Source organism: Felis catus, chromosome B4 (genome assembly GCF_018350175.1).
Source record: "Felis catus isolate Fca126 chromosome B4, F.catus_Fca126_mat1.0, whole genome shotgun sequence".
Classification (NCBI taxonomy): Eukaryota; Metazoa; Chordata; class Mammalia; order Carnivora; family Felidae; genus Felis; species Felis catus.
The window spans coordinates 140823311-140841997 of NC_058374.1; the positions used below are offsets into that span (position 1 = coordinate 140823311).

At 59.0% G+C, this 18687-nt stretch overlaps 1 protein-coding gene across 1 annotated transcript; it reads right to left on the reverse strand.

Annotated features, from left to right (window-relative positions):
• Positions 1-15523: 15523 nt before the first annotated feature.
• Positions 15524-16706, reverse strand: LOC123378961 (splicing factor 3A subunit 2-like). The gene is made up of 3 exons (XM_045033184.1): positions 16183-16706; positions 15961-16125; positions 15524-15560 (listed from the first exon to the last, which is right to left on the reverse strand). Exons 1-3 carry the CDS (start codon positions 16704-16706, stop codon positions 15524-15526), a joined length of 726 nt encoding a protein of 241 aa, XP_044889119.1.
• Positions 16707-18687: the final 1981 nt, after the last annotated feature.

The following is an 18687-nucleotide window of genomic DNA, read 5'->3' on the forward strand; positions in this document are numbered from 1 at the left end:
ATCATCTTCTCTCTCTAGACCACGGCCGAGCTGGGCCACGGGGCTGCAGGTGGCCGCCCCGCGGACAGCTGTCCACCATGGGATGCTGGGCATGGGGCGTCCCGAGAGGCGCAGGGGCCTCTGGGAGGGGAGCCCCTCCCTCCCGCAGACAATCGGGAAAGACTCCAGAGGGTCCGAGCAAGGACAGAACGACCACCGGGTCTGGGAGAGAAGTGAGGGTGGGGTCCGGCAGGCGGAGCGAGTGCTGCAACTGACGGGAGAGAGAGAGAGAAGCAATCAGGGATCGGGGACGGGGGACGGGGGACGGGGGTCGGGGGAAGGGCTGTGAGCGGGCACGGCGTGGCCGCAGCTCGGCACCGTGGGGGGACCACTGAGGCAGGCCAGGCGACGGAGCGAGGGAAGGACTCCGACCTCAGCTCTGCTGCCCACGGAGGCGCTTTGGAGAACGGAGTGGTCGCCCCGCTCCGTGGATCCGCCCCTGTGAGCTCGGACCTGGGAGCCCAGGCAGAGAGGGGAAGACGCGGTCGGGGGGAGGGGACTGGCGTGGGTTTCCAGAGGCTGTAACCCCTGGGGGGGGGGGGGGAATGCACACACGCACACACACGCTGCAAGATGCACGGGAACACGTGAGTGCACAGACATCCACACACACAAACACGCATGCGTAAGTGTGCATGCATGCCCACCAGCGTGAGAGAATGTTCAGGAACAAGCACACGTACGGGTGCACGCAGACACAGGCACAGTGCATGGAAACCGGGCACATGGACCCATAAGCACACGTGTGCATTTATACACGCGGATACAACACACACGAACACAAACACGTTGGCACAGAGGGCCCACAAGCAGGCGCACACCTGCACGGACTCCCACGAGAACCCGGGATGGCGTGAGAAGGGACGGGGCCCTCGGGCGCAGCAGGAAGGGGAGAAGTCCCAAGGGTTCTGACTGTGACTTTCGAGTCAGGACTGACGGAAGGGGCGGTGGGAGGGAGAGGCCCGGGGGAGCCCTCAACCTTGCACACCGTGGGGGGCGCTCCACGCTCCCTCCAAGCCTCCTGGAGGCCCCGGGGCCCCTGCCAGGACGTGCGCATGTGTGCAAAAGCGTGCTCCCCCAGCAGCTGGCCCGTGTGCGCTGGTCGCGTGGTGAGGGCAGCACAGACCCTCTGTTCACAAACACTGAGGAGGAATAAACGCGCGTGTGAGTCAGTGTCTGATAAAAACACAGATCACTGGACGTGCAGGAGTGAGGCCCTGGCAGAGAGGGCAGCCCGTGTGGAGCTGGGGGCAGGGGTGGGGGGGCCCGGTCGTAGGAACGAAGCGGGAGCCTGCAGGGGTGCCGAGGCGTGCTCCGCGCTCAGAGAGCCGGGCCCTTTCAGAGCCACGGGCCGGGGAACGGGCTGGAACAGAAGGGAGGGCCCGGCGGACGCTCAGTGACCGGTGTCGGTCTGGATGCCGTCCACGGTGAGGGGGCGCCGGGACCGTGGTGCCAAGAACACGCAGTCGTGCCAACGGGTGACAGGCGACGTCCCCTCATGCAGAGTCTACGCGTGTCCCTGCGTCCAGGCCAGCGGTGGGGGGGGGGGGTCCTAACACCTGGCGTTTGTAGCAGGCTCTCGGGGCCCTGCAGGTAAGGTAGGTGCCCGGGGTCCCACGTGGCCATAGGCAGATGAAGGGAACGTGTGCCCCAGGTCAGGGGGGGCAGGACAGGGCTGGTGAGGGCACCGTGGAGCCTGCAGGAGTGATGTGGGTGAGGGGCTGGGCAGCGGGCACCCGGAGTGCAGGCGAGTGGGGCTGGGGGCCACTCGTCACTGCCTGGACAGTGGGGAGTGGGCCTCACCCGAGGGACATGGTCCCAGCCACCATACGCGAGAGAAGGCAGGACAGGAGGGACCCGCCGGGAACCACATAGCCCGGGGGCATTGGGGTAGCAGCCTGGGGTACAGCCTGCGGACCCTAAGACCCTCGGCACCTGCCCCGTACCTGCTCAGAGCACCGGCCCAGGAGGGGCCCCAGCCTACATGGCAGGGACCAGGGGCGCAGTGGCCCAGGCTGGGGGTGGCTGGGACGTTCTGTCATCATGCACCACAGGCCGGGTGCCCCGGCAGTGAGGTCCACGGGACGTGTTGGGCCCCAGCTCACCCCCTGAGCTTTGCTGGGAGCCAGCGAAGCCCAAACACACCCCCAGATCCCCCGCCCAGTCTCTGCCGGCCCCTCGGACAGCAGGGTCCACAGCACTCAGGGTCCCCGGCTGCCGGGAGGGGCAGCGGGGACAGAGGGGCGGGGGGCAAGAGGGATGTGAAGCCGCTCCCGGCCTCCCAGCCGCCCAGCACCCCCAGAGGCAGTTCTCAGAGGCCCCGGCTCCCAGTCCCCTTGGTCCCTCTGTCCCCCCCACGGAGCCCCTGGGCCAGCGCCCTCCAGCAGCACCCAGCAAATGAATCAGGCAGAACGAACGGGGTCTGGCCAAGCCCGCCCAAACGCTCCGCGAGAACTGGCCAACAGTGCCCCCTGGTGGCCACCGCCGTCTCTGCCACCACAGCGAGTCCCGCCTCGGGGTGGACCCTGGGTGACCGACACTGTCCGACCCAGCAGACCCGCAGGAGCCACGAGGCTGGTTGCTCCGCCACGTGCCCACATGTCCATCATGTGTCCCGAGGGTCCTGCTGCCAGCATCGCAGGACGACCTCGGTGTGTCCGCTGAGGAGCACCCTTGAGGGGCATCGAGCCCAGACAGGTGAGTTTAGGGAGGGCTTCCCGGAGGAGGTGGCCCTCCACCCTGCCGAGACTGAAGGATGACAGTGGCCTCGTCCAGGGAGAGATGTCAGCTGCGGGGACCGGGGGCCCCGAGCACAGAGGAATCAGGCACAAGGCTCAGGTGAAGGGACAGAAAGTGGAGGGACTGGCCCAAGAGCCGGGGGCCAGGGCAGGGCCGGCCGTGGCAGACGGAGGTGCGGCTGGTACCACAGAGCTGATCACTTGGCCACGTGAGTATCAGACCAACACCGCCTACGGTGGTCTCCGTGGCTGGAAGGAGGTCTCTGAGGGGCATTACGGGAGAGCGGCCGAGCCACACGTGGGGTCTGGGGACCGTTCACGGTCACAGCCAAGGCCATCCCTTCGTCTTGACAAATGCACTGTGGTGGCGAGAGATGCTGGGGCGGGGGTCTCGGCCAGCAGGGCAGGGACTCCGTATTGCTTTCTAAATCGAAAATTATTCCAAAATAAAAAGCTTATTTAAAAAAAAATCAACCTAACATGTGTCCCCCCCTAGAGAGTCTCTCCCCCCGAAAAGCCTCTAGGGAACCCCGGAGGATTCGCGGAAGGCTTCGGTCCCGCGGGATTTGCGGGAAGCGGAGTTTGTGATTCCCCGGCGAGGACGGGAGGCTCGCCCCCAGGGCGGGAAGAGAAGCAGGAGCTCGGGGTCACCTGCCGTGGCGTGCCCAGGGCCCCGAGCACCCGAACGAGCTTTCGCACGCCCGGGCGTCTCCTGCGCAAACTCGCCAGGGCACCTGTCCGGGGCCCCAGAGAAGCCACTGTCGCCCAGGCGAGAAAGTAAACGTTCGGGACAAATTCGAAGTGAACTTCCTGTGGGGACTGGGGACAGCGCGGGCCCTCAGCTTGCTTCCGGGGGTCAGACCCCTCGATGACTCCGGGCACCCTGGAGGGCCGGGCCTGCGACAGCGTGGACGAGGCATCCACGGCGTGGACGAGGACCCGCCGGTCGCCCCGACGGCGTCCATGATGGGTGGGCATGGGTGTTGTCTGAACCGCACTGAGGGTCAGCGGACAGTTGTCCTACCGGCCGTGAAAGTCACTGCCGTCTGTCTGAGGCCAGACACGTCCCCACTTCGTCCAGCAGGAGCTGATGCGTGGTGACCGGCTCTGTGACCCCGGCTCCCGTAGGACTCCCTCTGGCCCCCGACATACGCATCAGTGGCAAACGTGACTCAGGTGGGGCTCTGCCTCTCCTGGGCCACACGGGCAATCGTGGCCGTCTCTGGACGGGAAGGGAGCTGGTGAGAGTGTTGGGGGCATCATCCGGGGAGAGAGTGTCTCCAGGTGGGGACAGTCCTGCTCCGGGGACGGGCAGTGGCCGGAAGCATTCAGGTTTGGGTGCAGGAGGCCCCACCCCATCGAGGAACGGCGGGATCTGCCCCTGGGGAGGGGACTCGCGTTTGCTCCTGTCACGGGACAGATGGAGGCACCTGCTGGGTTAGGCAGGCCAAGGTCAGGGCCCAGGTCACCCTCCTGGGGCAGGAAGTCAGGATGCTGGGGCCCGGGCTGCTGCTGCCGCTGCAGGAGAGTTTCTCCAATGACATTGCCCGTGAGGGGTCTGGCCTGCCCCGGAAGATCGGCCCTGCCTGACCCCGTGCTGTGACCCAGGGCTGCCCCTATGTCCCCCGGGGCTGGTGCAGGCCGGAAGCCGGCCACTGCGGTCCACGCTGCAGACAGGCTGGCTCCCCCCACGGCCTCACAGCCCAGGCACCTGCCCCTGGCCCTGCTCCAGCCCGAAACACGGCCCCAAGGTCCCGGGGACGCTCCTCTCTCCTGAGCCCCAAGGGCGCACCTTCCGGCCACCGTTTGCTGCCCCTGCCCTGTCCCCACGCTTCTGTCCATATGCCTAGCTCCGGGTTCTGGTCCCGCGCCCGCCTCCCAGGGCCGCCGTGTGGAGATTCACGCTGTCCTCTGCCGAAGCGTTGGCCCTCGCTCACCCCGTTCCCACCTCCCGGCTCTGGCAGGGTGCGGAGCATTTAATAAATGTTTAATCGCAACAATAAAAGATCAGCTTGGCATGACTGGAGATTTTTGCTCAGGGACCCGGGCTGTGCTCCGGGTCAGCAGTAAAATGCGTCCTGGCAGGGCCACGGCGATGCGGGGGAGTCGGGGGGCCGTTTTGAGGCCCCTCTGGCCTAGTTCAGGGAAGAGCCATGGCGGCCGGCAGCAACAGCCTGTTAGCCACCCCCCCCCCCCCCCGCCCTGCCGCCCACCCACCATAAGCTCCGACCATAAGCCCGGGCCATGCGGACAGGCCAGGACCACGCGGCTGCCTCTCGGCCCAGGGTCCTTGCCCCCGCGTGGGCAAGAGACGAGCGTGTGGGAAGGGCTCACCACACCCCAGCCCCAGGGCCGCAAAGCGCGTGGCCCCAGCTGTCTGTCGTCTTCAGATGGCCCGGGAGCAGCTCCGATCCAGGCAGAGCTCGGGTCTGGGGTCCCCACAGGCGGGCTGGCCCTGGAAAGTTCCACCGAGACCCCTGAGATGTGGGATCCTCCAGGGTCGTTGCCCAGAGCTCCCTCCCCACCAGACCCCCGTGTGTCTTGACATCTGGCCCCCACAAACCGCGGGGAGATGGGGAGCAGGTGGGAGGCCCCGCGCCACAGGCTGACTGTCCCTGCTCCACTGTCCCCACCGCCCGACGTCACCGCTGCCCTGACCTGCCCCGCGATCGCACATCCCGGGGACCTGGGAACCCAGGACGGGAGGCTCCTGCCTCGAGACAGGAAAGGACTGCAGCGTCCTGGAGACCAGTGAGGTGAAGCCTGAGACCGTCTAGCCTCGAAGACGACCTTCAAAATTAAACAAAGGAACATACAACTCGTGTGTTTAACGGTGAGGACGCAGTGCGAGGCGAGAAGGAGACTCTGTGGGGAAGCCGGGAGGGGGACCGTGACCCATCCGACCTGAGTGGGAGAGGACGAAGGGACAGGTGAGTGGGCTGAATAGACCACCTCCGTGAGCCCCGGGGCGGGGCTGCGGCTCAGAGGGACAGATCGCAGCTAGTGGTGGCCGGGGCTCCTGCTCCAGGCTTCCCCCGTCGAATTCCCAGGCAGTGAGGGTAGAAAGGAGGGCACGCGTGGGGTGGAAAGAACGAAACACAGGCAAGGCGCCGAGCAAGCTCTCATCCACCCAGAGGTCAGAGGCAACGCCGGTCATCTCCGGACCCCCGGAGCCCTGGAAAGAGGGGCCTTTCCCGGGACCCCAAACCTGCCCAAGGGACATCACATCAGCACAGAAGACCGTGTGCAGCCTCGCCAGTCCCCACAGGCCCCAACCACTCACTCCCTCGCGGGAAGACGCTCACGGGTCCCAGCGAACGACAAGTGAGCGGGTCTGAGAGCCTAGGAGCCGCTGCACCTGCCTCTGTGCACAGGTGCCCAAAGCAATGCTCATTCTGCAGTGGCCTGATCACACACTCACCTAAAACCCTGAGCCCTCTCCAGAAATGAAACAAAATAGCAACATTTTAGAGCCATCCAGCCGCACTCCGCTGTCTTCCCTTAGAATTCCACCCGGAGATATTTCTATAGAAGATACGGAAGCTTTCTAGCAATGTTAATAGCTGCACCGAGTTCAATGGCACAAAGGCACCACAATTTATATAATCAGCGTCCTATTGGTGGACGTTTGGGTCATTTCCAGTAATTAAGTTCTGCTAAGCACAGTGCAGTGAGGATCCTTCTTCCTACGTGGTTCCTCGCACGTGAGCGTATCTGTAGGCTACATAAAAAGGAACACAATCACAGACTAAAACGGAAATTCTAATAGTGGTCCAGAAACAAAAAGATTTTACCCGATCTCAGCACGACCTAGGAGGTGGAGGAGGAGGAGGGGAGGAGGCGGAAAACCTGTCAGAAAGGTCTCGTGAGTGGGAGGGAGTCGTGCAGGGAGAGACAAGTGTAGCCGAGGGGACAGAAGACCACAGGGAGGGAGCGGCATCGTGTTTTCCAATCACGGAAAAAAATCCCCGATAGAGGACGTCGATTCTAAGGGAATAACTGCAGAGAAGCTTTCAGATAAAAAAAGGAACCACTGGGGGAGAAAAGGGCAAACAATAACTTGATCAAACCTGCAGATTCACGTAAGCGAAATGCGTCCCGACAACGTATATCGCCAGCTCCAGAGTCGAACGCGTCGGCCGTTACGCTAGCGAGAGTGGAGGGTCCCCCGTAGAGACTCTGTTCGCAGCGTGGCGAACAGCAAACCAGCCTGTGCGGAACACGAGGGGAGGGGGAGCAAAGCGAAGCCACAAGAAAGTGTCAGAAAGAAAGGAAAAACGCGACGCTGAGACACCCGGAGGCACGTCGGCTCCAGCAAAACCAGCGGCGTTTGCTGATTAAAACTCGGGTAAATGAGGAAGGGACGAGGCACTCACTGAACAGAAGGTGGTTCACAGAGGTGACACGGAATTTAAGGCCGAGATACTAAGTGACCAGCGACGCCTCACAAACTTACGAATAAAACCACCCTTCTCTCCCGGAAGCAATCCCACTTCTGGGTCTGTATCGAAACAGATCTCAAGGTCGTATCTGCTGCCCCACGTTACTGTACATTATGCACAAAAGCCAGGACGTGGAGGCAGCCGACAATGTCCATCAACAGACGAAGAAAGAAAATGTGGAATATTCACACGGGGGGACAGTATCCAGTCCTCGAACGGTGTCCTGAATGGCATTACACCAAACAAGGAAGCGGGTCACTGAAGGAAAATACCACATGATGTCCGTGATAGGAGGCAGTCTGAGCAGCCAAGCCCACGGAAGCAGAGGCCAGATCCAAGGTCCTAGCAGCGGGCAGTGGGCGAGCTGTGCAGTGGGCGTGAGGCTTCAGTCATGAACGAGCCCGAGACAGCGTCCCGCGTTAACAACACAGTACTGTGCCCTTGGGACTTGCTGAGATGGGAAATCTCAGGATGAATGTTCTTACCGCAGAAAAGCAGGAAGCTACGAGGAATCTTTGGGCAGGGTGGCTTGAGTCCGCTGCCTCCGCTGTGATGGGCCACGGGCCTGTGCGCGCGTCCAAACTCATCACATCGTGTACATTAGACGCGCACGGTTTCGTACACCAATTATATCTCAGTAAAGCCGTTAAAATTGCTTCTTAAAAAAAGAAGCACTAAGTGACACAAACAGGGCCGGATTTACACGCGCTGTGCATCGACGGGGTGGCCCGCGGCGAGGGGTGGCCGGGGACGGTCCGCCGGGCACGAAGTCCTCTGTTTTCATCCCGACCCCGGTGGCTCCTACAGGGACCACAGGAGTTACTCCAGAAATCACTCGGCACATGATGAATGTGACTGATTCTTACAGCAAGAGCTACTAGAAATTCGAGAGGACTTGATAAAATCGATATTGCAGTGAGACTTCCCTGCACCTGTTTTATGATCGTGCAGACCTAGGATATGATGAAACACCAGTAAATAGAGACATAGAGAAATCTCGGTGAATAACCACTAAACTTGATCAAATAGATTTATGCCATCTCAACAGCCGTCACACTAGCACGCGGCCGTTCGCACGTTAGCATCCTTCACAGAGACACAGCGATTCCACTTGTGGAAACTATTTACAAAAATTGGTAATGTGCTCAGCCTGAAATAAAACCTTTTGAAACAATTAAAATGGAAGTGGAAAATTTGCTGGTCCTCTAATCTGATCGTTAAAATGTAAAATTAGTCGTGATGATGAACAGAACACCAAAAATATCTTAAGTGCGTGAAAATAAGAAATTTACTTATAGATAATCCTTGGATCAGAGAATTAATCGTAAAAAGAAATGAAAAGTACCCGGGGAGCTTTGAAAAGTAGAACATTTCATGCCAAAGTCGGTTGGACGCAGGAAAAGCTCTATTAAAAGAAAATGTGTTGTCTTAAAACAGCTTCGTTGCTTTTGAAGAAAAATACAGATAAAGGAATTCAGCGCTCTGCTGAAAACATTAGGAAAATAACAAAACGAACCCATAAATTAGGAGGAATGAATTGAACAAACATGAAAGCGAAAATATTGACGTAATAAACCAAATAAGGAGAAAGCATGACTTAATTGCTTGATTCAAATCTGATTCTTTGGAGTTAAACCTTCACAAGCTAATTACGGGGGAGAGAGAGACAGAGGCAGGGGGTGAGGAACAAACACGAGAATCGTCACTTATAAAGGGAAAGTTAAGATAATTATAAGGTAATAATGTATCTAACTCTATGGAAGCATTTATAAATGTAGAAGAGACAATTTCTTAGAAATATAAGAATGACTAAATGTATACCAGAAGAAGTGGAAAACTTGAATAGGCCAATTACCGTAAAAAAAAAATATTAGAAAACTCATCGAAGATCTACCATTGGAAAAAATCGTGAGGAGTGCATGCATTTAAACTGAAATTCAAACTGATTTTCCTCTAACCTACTACAGTAAAAAACAGGTTAATCCATGTTATTCAAAATATTCCAGGACACGGAAAGTATTTTGTAAGAATAGCTCTCCTTTGAATTTTATGTAATTAGTATAACGCTAAAAACGAAACTGAATAAAGACATAGCAGCATCGTGAAAACTACCAACACTATTTATGAACGTCGATGCAAAATTGTATTTACAATTAATGTTAATCAGTGTATCAATAATAATAATGCATTATGACAAATAGAGTTCAAGGAAGCTTGGCCATTTCTACCCTCAGGGCCACTTGGCATCATGTTATCAACAGAAGGGATCGGGGCTCTGTTCGGCAGGAAACCCAGATGATCTATGTACCTTCCGGATCTATTTTGACAGAGAGCAGTCGAGTTAACGTAACCCTGAACAATACAAGATAAATGCTTGTCACATAAAGACCGACTGCTCTGATCCTCCCTACTGACGAAGATTGGGGGGAAAAGAACGAGGCACATCTATACTGCGTACCAAGTAGATGGCTCGTGTAGGCAAGCAGCGAGTCCCCGGAGAAGACGCCGTGAGTGCTTGTAAACATATACACCGAGTATGAGAGAAGGTGTTGTTTATTAACACAGCTGTTGGGAACCTCTGCCATGAGGACTATCGTTTAATTGAGTTGATGATCCAGCCATGATCCGCCAGCGTTAACATTGGGCAGAATGACTGAACGGGGAATTCTGATGGTGGCCGTGGGCTCTCTGGTCTTCCCAGGAACAGGCGCGTCTCTGTTGGCAGTCGCACGGGGACTCCCACGAGGTATCCCGGTAGAAGAGGGGGAGGCTGCAAGCCTTCTGCTCGCTCCCTCCTGTCGGACCAGCCTTCGCTCTGCAAGTCACGGAGTCACAACCGTTTCCCAGTTGCTCCCTCGGGACAGATCAAGAGGTGTGGCCGTGGATCCACTGAGCCACACGAAGCCGGCGTCGCACCAAACTCCATCCACCTGCGGGCTCCCTGGGCCGCCCTGCAGCTGGAGGAGCACAGCGGCATTCCCCGTCCGCTCAGATTTGTAGGAACCCAGGCTCTGTGACTGGCAGGGACACTGGAAGACAGTGAGTGTTTCTCTTTGTTGCAGAAGGACCCGGCAAGTATCTACCAGACCTTCTGGAGAAGTCCTACGAAAGCACTCACCACGGATGCTTGCGGTGGGCGTTCTGACTCCTTCCTCAAAGGGAAAGCCCCTCCTTCCGTCAGCTGGATCTGGACCCGGACCCGAGAACTGATTCAGATACACATTCCCGGAGGATCGTGACTTTCCACCGTGGGGCCAACCTGATCCTTCTGCACGCGAGACGTCAACGTCCACTTGTTAGTAACTTAAGCAACACACAAGTAGACAGTCTATCTGCTACTCCTAGGAAGACCACTGTTGATCAGTGATTCCCAGCGATGACCCCGATCGCCATTCTGGCTTTGCTGCTGACATTGAGAATAACAGTGCTGTATGGAGCCCAATTTGACAATTAATCTGACATTAAAAAAGAGAGAGAGAGAGAGAGAGAGAATAACATCCACGTTACTATGAGAACTCAAATAATTGGCTGAACCCTGAGTAAACAATGAGCATTGTGACCTTCTAATTCACTCCTACCCTCCTCTCTCCCACTTCTTGGTAGTATCATAAACCAGTAGCCTCACAACTCTGATGGCCACGGAAACCAGCGACCTAGCAGCCCCTGGGGGCAAAATGGGTTAAAGACTCCAAAAATCTCCTCCCCAGAGAAGTGTCACTATGTGATCTGTCTGCCAGTCCCCTGAAAAGTTACACTCCGAAGCCTTGTCCATACTTGACCTGACTCAGAGACAAATCTATACAAACGGTCCTCTGTCTGGCATATTTGTTAAAAACAATCAGCAGCATTTGCTTTACATCACAGCCGCCTGACACGGCGATACTAGGTGGGGCTAAGCCAGGCGAGGAGACTGGCCAAAACAGGGGAAGGAGATGTCTGTAGGGGGGGTTTGAAAAGTGCCAACATACTCCCGGAAATCTAGGAGACCATAGGCATGTTCAGGGCCATGCTGATGCCCGGGAAGACTTGAGAAGACCTAATTTCTCACCTTGGGCTGACCTTGATGTTCTCCACAGAGGGAAGAAAAAAGTAAGCAGAGTTATCAGCGGTCTGCCTAAGCATCAAAGGTGTACCCCAACAGACTCGCGGGGCCCCTCGGCCCAGCCTGGGAGACGTGGGTTCAAGATCATTGGGAAATCTCTGTGTAATCACCAGCTGATCTCTAAACTGACCAGGCAAAGACTTTAGTCTTTGAGAATACAGAACGTAGAGAACGAACCCAGGAAAGTCACTGAAGAAACTCTGTGCTGGGGTGGGAGGGGTAAGAATCTGAGTGCCAGACTTGCTACGTTCTATTATTTAAAATATCCGGACTTTGGAGCGCCTGGGTGGCGCAGTCGGTTAAGCGTCCGACTTCAGCCAGGTCACGATCTCGCGGTCCGTGAGTTCGAGCCCCGCGTCGGGCTCTGGGCTGATGGCTCAGAGCCTGGAGCCTGCTTCTGATTCTGTGTCTCCCTCTCTCTCTGCCCCTCCCCCGTTCATGCTCTGTCTCTCTCTGTCCCAAAAATAAATAAACGTTGAAAAATAGAAAAAATAAAAAAAATAAAATATCCGGACTTCAACAAAAACTTATGAGACACACGAAGAAATAGGGAATTATGGCCCATACACAGAGGGGAGAAAACAGTTAGTAGAAACTGCCCCTGAGGAAGCCCAGACATTGGATTTACTCAATGAAGATTTTAAATCACTTATTATAAATATGCTCAAAGCACTAATGGAAAACTTGTCTAAGAAAATTGAATAAAAGCATGAGAATTCTCTCATCAAATAGAGAATATCAGTAATGACAGAGAGAGAAACTAATGAAAAGAATCAAACAGAAATTCTGGAGTTGAAATAGAATAACTGAACTACAAAATGACATCTTCTGAATATAAGATAAACATCACAATACGCTATTCAATAATTCTCCAAAAGATCGTGTCCGTGTTAGGGGCTGATTGCGCCCCAGGGCTACGGAAACAACTCTTAATTATGAGACGAAAATCTCTTGCTTAATACTTCATGGGCTGAGGAGATTAAAAAGTAGAAAATGACTGTCAAAAATTGTAAAAACTCAGTTCTTTTGAAAGTAATACTTTGATAGCATATGATGCTTGACATGGCTTGTCCCCTGCCATTGGAAACACCCATATTTGTAACCAGTTGCTGAAATGCTAACCTCTGAAAGTAAGATGCGGACCCGACTGGAAACACTTCACACGCACACGGGTGGAATGCATTCTGTTCACCCTGTTCAGAAACACCTAGTTTTGCTGCGAACATTCAAGGGACTTTTCTCTGCCCAGTGATCTTTTCTATGTCCAGCTGGCAATATTCAGGCTTTCCTAGAGAAGACAGATCTTTTTCTTTTCGATGGTGCTGTGAAAATGCTCGTGCCGGGGGTGGTCTGCATAGCGGCTTGTACCCCGGGACCTACAGCCCCCTCGGGGAGCCTACCCCCCAAAGGAGCCCACCCCGCTCAAGGATGTGACACCTCAGAGCCGAGGAAGGGGAGACCCCGGGGGGAGGTGGCATTTCCAGAGCCCCATCTGGCCATGGGAGGACAGTCCCAGGGAGAGCCTTGAAGGAAGTCAGATTTGGGGCTGTGACAGTCCCCTGGGCAGGCAGGCGTGGGGCCCAGAGAGCCCCCCACAAGCCGAAGTTGCCTCCTCAATGTGGGGACGGCCTGCCCGCCCCAGATGGGGAGGATGTGGGGTGCAGGTGACACACGGGCCCCCGTGCGCAGGCAACTCCTTCCCATCCCACTGGACGTCCACAAACGTTGCTCCCCGGCCCAGTCCGGGGGCTGGACGTGTCCGACCAACGGGTGTTTTCCTGGATGTTCTCCCCCCGTAAGTCACCCTCCGGGCCCTGGCTGGCGGGGTTCCCATCACACTCTGCGGGACGGGGCAGGGCTGCACCCTCCTTTGTTCAAGCTGCTCCCCCCGCAAGGCGGTGGCCGGCGGGCTCAGCGGCGGCGAGGGGTCCCCCCGAAATAAAGCCAATTGCCTCCAGCACCCACGGAGGCCCAGAAGCAGCTCGATTTCCGCACAGAGCCCGCCTTCCTTCCATCTCTGTGTTCCTGGATGCTCTCCTTGTCATGATGACCGAACCCTGCCTTTCCAAACTCATCGTCCAAAGTGGACCGCGGGTGGGACTAATTACAGAGGTGCTCTACTGGGCTGTGTGCCCAGCCTTCCCCCGGGCCCCCCGCGCCCCCGCGCCCCTGCCTCTGTTCTGGAGCGACTGCTGTTAATAGCCCGAGTGGCTTCCAAAAGCACAGCCGGCACAGGGCGCACAGCCTTATTGCTGTTTTCTGCCGATAATCCCATGACAAACCAGATTTCCACACTCCCAGTGTGCTTGCTGGGGGCCAGGGGTGGCCCTGTTCCAATAAGCTGTCCTCCCCACGGCGGAGCCTGAGTTATTACCAGCTTTCCATCTGCTCTGGGAAACCGCGGGCCTCCGCACCTCATCTGAAACAGGGCCCATCGCCCTGGAAGCTGGCTGGTCCCGCTCCTGGACTCTGGGCCGTGTTGACCGGGAGGCGGCATTTCGACCTGTGACTTGCCCACCTGGTGCTCGTCGGAGAGGTGCGCGGGGGTGACGGGCGGTCTTCAGGAGCCGGAAGAATTGGCGCCTCTGTGCACGTGCGCGTCCCGCTAAGTCACAGGCGGGAGCTGCCCAGGTGCGCTGCTCGGAGACAGCTCTCACCGCCACGGCTGTTCTCAGGTCCTACTTGAAAACCAGAAAGATGCCAAGTGCACCAAAGAGCGCCACACTTCCCTATGTGCACACGGGAGGCATGACTCAGTTTTAGTGGTTTTGTTCCCAGGACACGTAACCGTGATGACAGAGATCTTGTAGCGTCCCCAAACCCGCTGGGTGACACAGGGCACGCCAGGAACAGCCAGCAGGGCCCGGGCCTCGTCCACCCCTTCCGAGAGCTCGGCTCGGCGGCGGGCACATCTCAGGCACGTCGGGATCGTCCTGTAAGCGAAGGGATGAGCGGCACGTCTGTGGCACCAGGGCGCCCGGGGTGGCGGGGGAAGGCCACCGGGCCGAGTCTGACGGGAAAACGGACATGGCATCGGGGGCCAAGGTGGGGCACCGACTAGAGGCTGGGCGGCCGTGAGGACGGCCGGCCCTGTGTTGCACTTGGGGAACACGGATAAGAGCGGGGGCCTGGGCGATCGCACCCGCCTCCACCGTGACCCTGGGGGGACCCCCCGCAGGAGGTCAGGGGGCACACAGGTGTTTGGAGGGGAGCTTGGAACCTGTGTTTCTGGTCTCTCCTCCAAGAACCAGTCCCAGCCAGGCCACCCCGGTCACCTGCCCTCACCCTCTAACCTGCCTGCACCCCCTCGCCTGCCCGCACCCTATCACCTGCCCACACCCCTGACCTGCCCACACCCCCTCACTTGCCTGCACCCTCTCACCTGCCCGCACCCCCTCACCTGCCCGTACCCTCTCACCTGCCCGCACCCCCTCACCTGCCTGTACCCTCTCACCTGCCTGCACCCCCTCACCTGCCTGTACCCTCTCACCTGCCCGCACCCCCTCACCTGCCTGTACCCCCTCACCTGCCTGTACCCTCTCACCTGCCCGCACCCCCTCACTTGCCCACACCCTCTCACCTGCCCGCACCCCCTCACCTGCCTGTACCCTCTCACCTGCCCGCACCCCCTCACCTGCCCGCACCCCCTCACCTGCCTGTACCCTCTCACCTGCCCGCACCCCCTCACCTGCCTGCACCCTCTCACCTGCCCGCACCCCCTCACCTGCCTGTACCCTCTCACCTGCCTGCACCCCCTCACCTGCCTGTACCCTCTCACCTGCCCGCACCCCCTCACCTGCCTGTACCCCCTCACCTGCCTGTACCCTCTCACCTGCCCGCACCCCCTCACCTGCCTGCACCCCCTCACCTGCCTGTACCCTCTCACCTGCCCGCACCCCCTCACTTGCCCGCACCCTCTCACCTGCCCGCACCCCCTCACTTGCCCGCACCCTCTCACCTGCCTGCACCCCCTCACCTGTCCGCTGTAGCAGAAGGGAAGGCTGATCCCCTGTCATCACACAGGCTGGTCCGTCCTTCCAGCTCTAAGAGCTGTCATTACGCACCCCTGCCTGACCCCCCAGGGCAGATTTCCTGTGCCCCCACAGCACCTGCTGGCTGTGCTTTCTCACCTCCCCCCGACTCTGGAAGGAGAAGAGCCATTTGCCCAATAGGCTGAGGTTCTACCCATTTTCTCCACATCCTCACCAACACTTGTAGTTTTCTGTCTCCATAGCATCTCTGGAGAGGGCATGAGAAACAGCAGGGCCTTCCCAGGTGGAGAACAAGGAGGGGGGTTCTGTCAGGGCAACAGCAAGGTCTCGGGAGACAGTTGGGGTCCCTCGTGCCATCAGAGAGCAGGTGAAAGGGCAGAGCAGGAACTTCAGCTGAGGTGACACCTTAGTGGGAGTCCCCAAATGCCAAGAAAGGACATAGTATGAGTGGGTGGGGTCCAGGCGAGGGGTGATGACGCCCACGGGGGGTCCAGGCGAGGGGTGATGACGCCCACGGGGGGTCCAGGCGAGGGGTGATGACGCCCACGGGGGGTCCAGGCGAGGGGTGATGACGCCCACGGGGGGTCCAGGCGAGGGGTGATGACGCCCATGGCGGGGGGGTCCAGGCGAGGGGTGATGACGCCCACGGGGGGTCCAGGCGAGGGGTGATGACGCCCACGGCGGGGGGGTCCAGGCGAGGGGTGATGACGCCCACGGGGGGTCCAGGCGAGGGGTGATGACGCCCACGGGGGGTCCAGGTGATGACGTCCACAGGGGGGCCCAGGCAAGGGGTGATGACGCCCACGGGGGGTCTAGGCGAGGGGTGATGATGCCCACAGGGGGTCTAGGTGAGGGATGATGACGCCCACCGGGGGTCCAGGTGAGGGGTGATGACGCCCACGGCAGGGGGGTCCAGGCGAGGGGTGATGACGCCCACGGGGGGTCCAGGCGAGGGGTGATGATTCCCACGGCAGGGGGGTCCAGGCGAAGGGTGATGATGCCCACGGGGGGTCCAGGCGAGGGGTGATGACGCCCACGGGGGGTCCAGGCGAGGGGTGATGATGCCCACGGCGGGGGGGTCCAGGTGAGGGGTGATGACGCCCACGGCGTGGAGGTCCAGGCGAGGGGTGATGACACCCACGGGGGGTCCAGGCGAGGGGTGATGACGCCCACGGGGGGTCCAGGCGAGGGGTGATGATGCCCACGGCGTGGAGGTCCAGGCGAGGGGTGATGACGCCCACGGGGGGCCCAGGTGAGGGGTGATGATGCCCACGGGGGGGTCCAGGCGAGGGGTGATGACGCCCACGGTGGGAGGGGGTCCATCAGCGTCCAGGTGAGGGCTGTCCAAGCCAGGCGCCCTCCGTGGCAGTGTGCAGGTCTGGGGACTGGACATGAGCAGCGGCCCCTCCACCGCAGGGCAGCTGGTTCAGGCGCCCATCCCTTCCCTCCCCCGTGGCCACCGCTCGTCCGGGCTGAGCACGTCACCGGCGACTCCGTGGCCCTGAGCAGATGCGCCTGCGCGGTGCTCTGACGGGAGGAGGGCACGGTGAGCGCCACCGCGGGCGGCGCATTGCCAGTCACACCTGGACGCCTCTCGCGTTGATCAGCCATCGGCTCCCCCACAGGGGAGGCGAGGGTAGAGGCGGGACTCGTTCCTCTGGCTTTCCGAGGGGACCCGGGGCCTTGGGCTCACCTGCGCCCCCCTCTCTACAAGGCAGTTGTATACCACGCAGGTGAACATCCACAAGGCTGGGGTGCCACCAGCCTGCTCGTCTTACAGCAGGACTGCAGGGTGGGAGCCTAGAGAAAGCTTCGCCGGGTTACGGGGGTTCTCACGTGGCCCCCGGGCCGATGTGCCTGCTGGGACCGCTCTGCATGGTGCCTCGGGGGAGCTGCCCGTGCGCAGAGGCCCGGGGTCCCGTGCCCGGAGCACCTGCTCTCGTCCAGGTGCCAGCCCGGCAGGGGCAGGACGCAGTGGGGACCGTCCTCGTGCCCCAGGGGCCCTCAGGCTGTGAGAGACACAGACATCACACAGGGGCCCTGCCATGGCATGGACCAGGGAGGCTGACCCTAGTGCACAGACCTGAAGGCAGGTGGGAGGCGAGAGGTCCTCCCGGGCAGAAAGGCACGTGAGTCAGGGAGAAAACTGTGCTCTGGAAGCTTCTAGAAGCCCCCCTGGGCCCTCCCACCGTCACGGACGATCACCCTCCCGGAGCGTAGGATTGCCCCTGTGCCTGGAGAAAGCGACAGAGTCGAGCGTTTGTCCCCAGGCCTCCTTCCCTCCGCCCCAGAGACCACGCAGTTTCCCCCGGACGCTGCCGCGGCCAGTTTACTCCGGAGACGGGAGTGCACACGGTGGACTTTCCAGCTGTCCCTGCGGGAGACGGGCTGCTCACCTGGGCCAGCTAATGGCGGCCATAAATCCCCGGCCAATCGTATAATGAGATTTAATATTTGATGTCAGATCATTAGAATATAATGAATTTGCCACTTTAATATTGATGAATAATCAGTCCTATTAAGGCTATAGGGACAAGAATTTAGTGCAAAGAGAAAATTAATTGCTGAATTAATAGCACGTATCCCTAAGCAGGACGGCCTTGTAGCACGGTCCTGGAGCGCAGCGTTCAGACCTCCCACTGGAAGGCAACATCCTTCATCAGGTTCATCCGGCCGTAATCACGCGGCCTGTCCTTGGAAGAGGCGGGAAGCAAGGACCGTATGGCGTGGAGAGACTCAAACGCAGCGCAGCCCAGATGGTCTTTATGGACGGAATCGTGCCCCCTCCCAGAAGCCTCTCTTGGAGCCCTGTCCCCCGACGTGACTGTGTTTGGTGAGGGGACCTTTCGGGGGTGCGTCATGTTAAATGGGGTCGCAGGGTGGAGCCCTTGTCCCGCAGGACAGGTGTCCCCACCAGGTAGGGAGGAGGCTCCAGGGTTCTGTCTTTGGGGGAAGCTCGCAAGGGACGCAGAGAGGCCCCAGGTGCTCCCCACACTCAGCGGAAGACAGAGGATGAGTCCGTGTGGAAATGAAGGCGGGAGGGCAGCCTAGAAGGGGCCCCGCCGCTTTCCCACGACCTGGAGGCACTCGCGGTCCCCGTGCCCGGCAGTGTCCCCGCGTACAACACAGGGCGGGTATAAAACCCCGTCCTTCGGAGCGTTATCGTGATGTGATACAACAGCAAGGGGAACGATCTGAAATTTCATTTCGTTTTTAATTTGAAAAGTAACGCCCTGCCCAAATGTCCCCAAGTTCGGCCTGCCTGTGGCGGCTTCGCGGGACACGTGGGGTGTCCCTGATGTGCGCACGCGCCCTGGTCACGGACGGACTTGCCCAGAGAAGGAGCAGGTCAAAGCCCATCCCACGGGCTTCTG

Excerpts from the sequence above, each read along its gene's own strand:
- LOC123378961 (XM_045033184.1), bottom strand. The coding sequence starts at position 16,706 with ATGTCCAGTCCCCAGACCTGCACACTGCCACGGAGGGCGCCTGGCTTG. Across the intron at positions 16,126-16,182 it reads ACCCCTCACCTGGACCCCCG|ACCCCCCGTGGGCGTCATCA; the intron begins GTGGGCGTCATC and ends CCCCTCGCCTAG. Across the intron at positions 15,561-15,960 it reads ACCCCTCGCCTGGACCCCCC|AGATGCTATGGAGACAGAAA; the intron begins GTGGGCGTCATC and ends TGCCCTCTCCAG.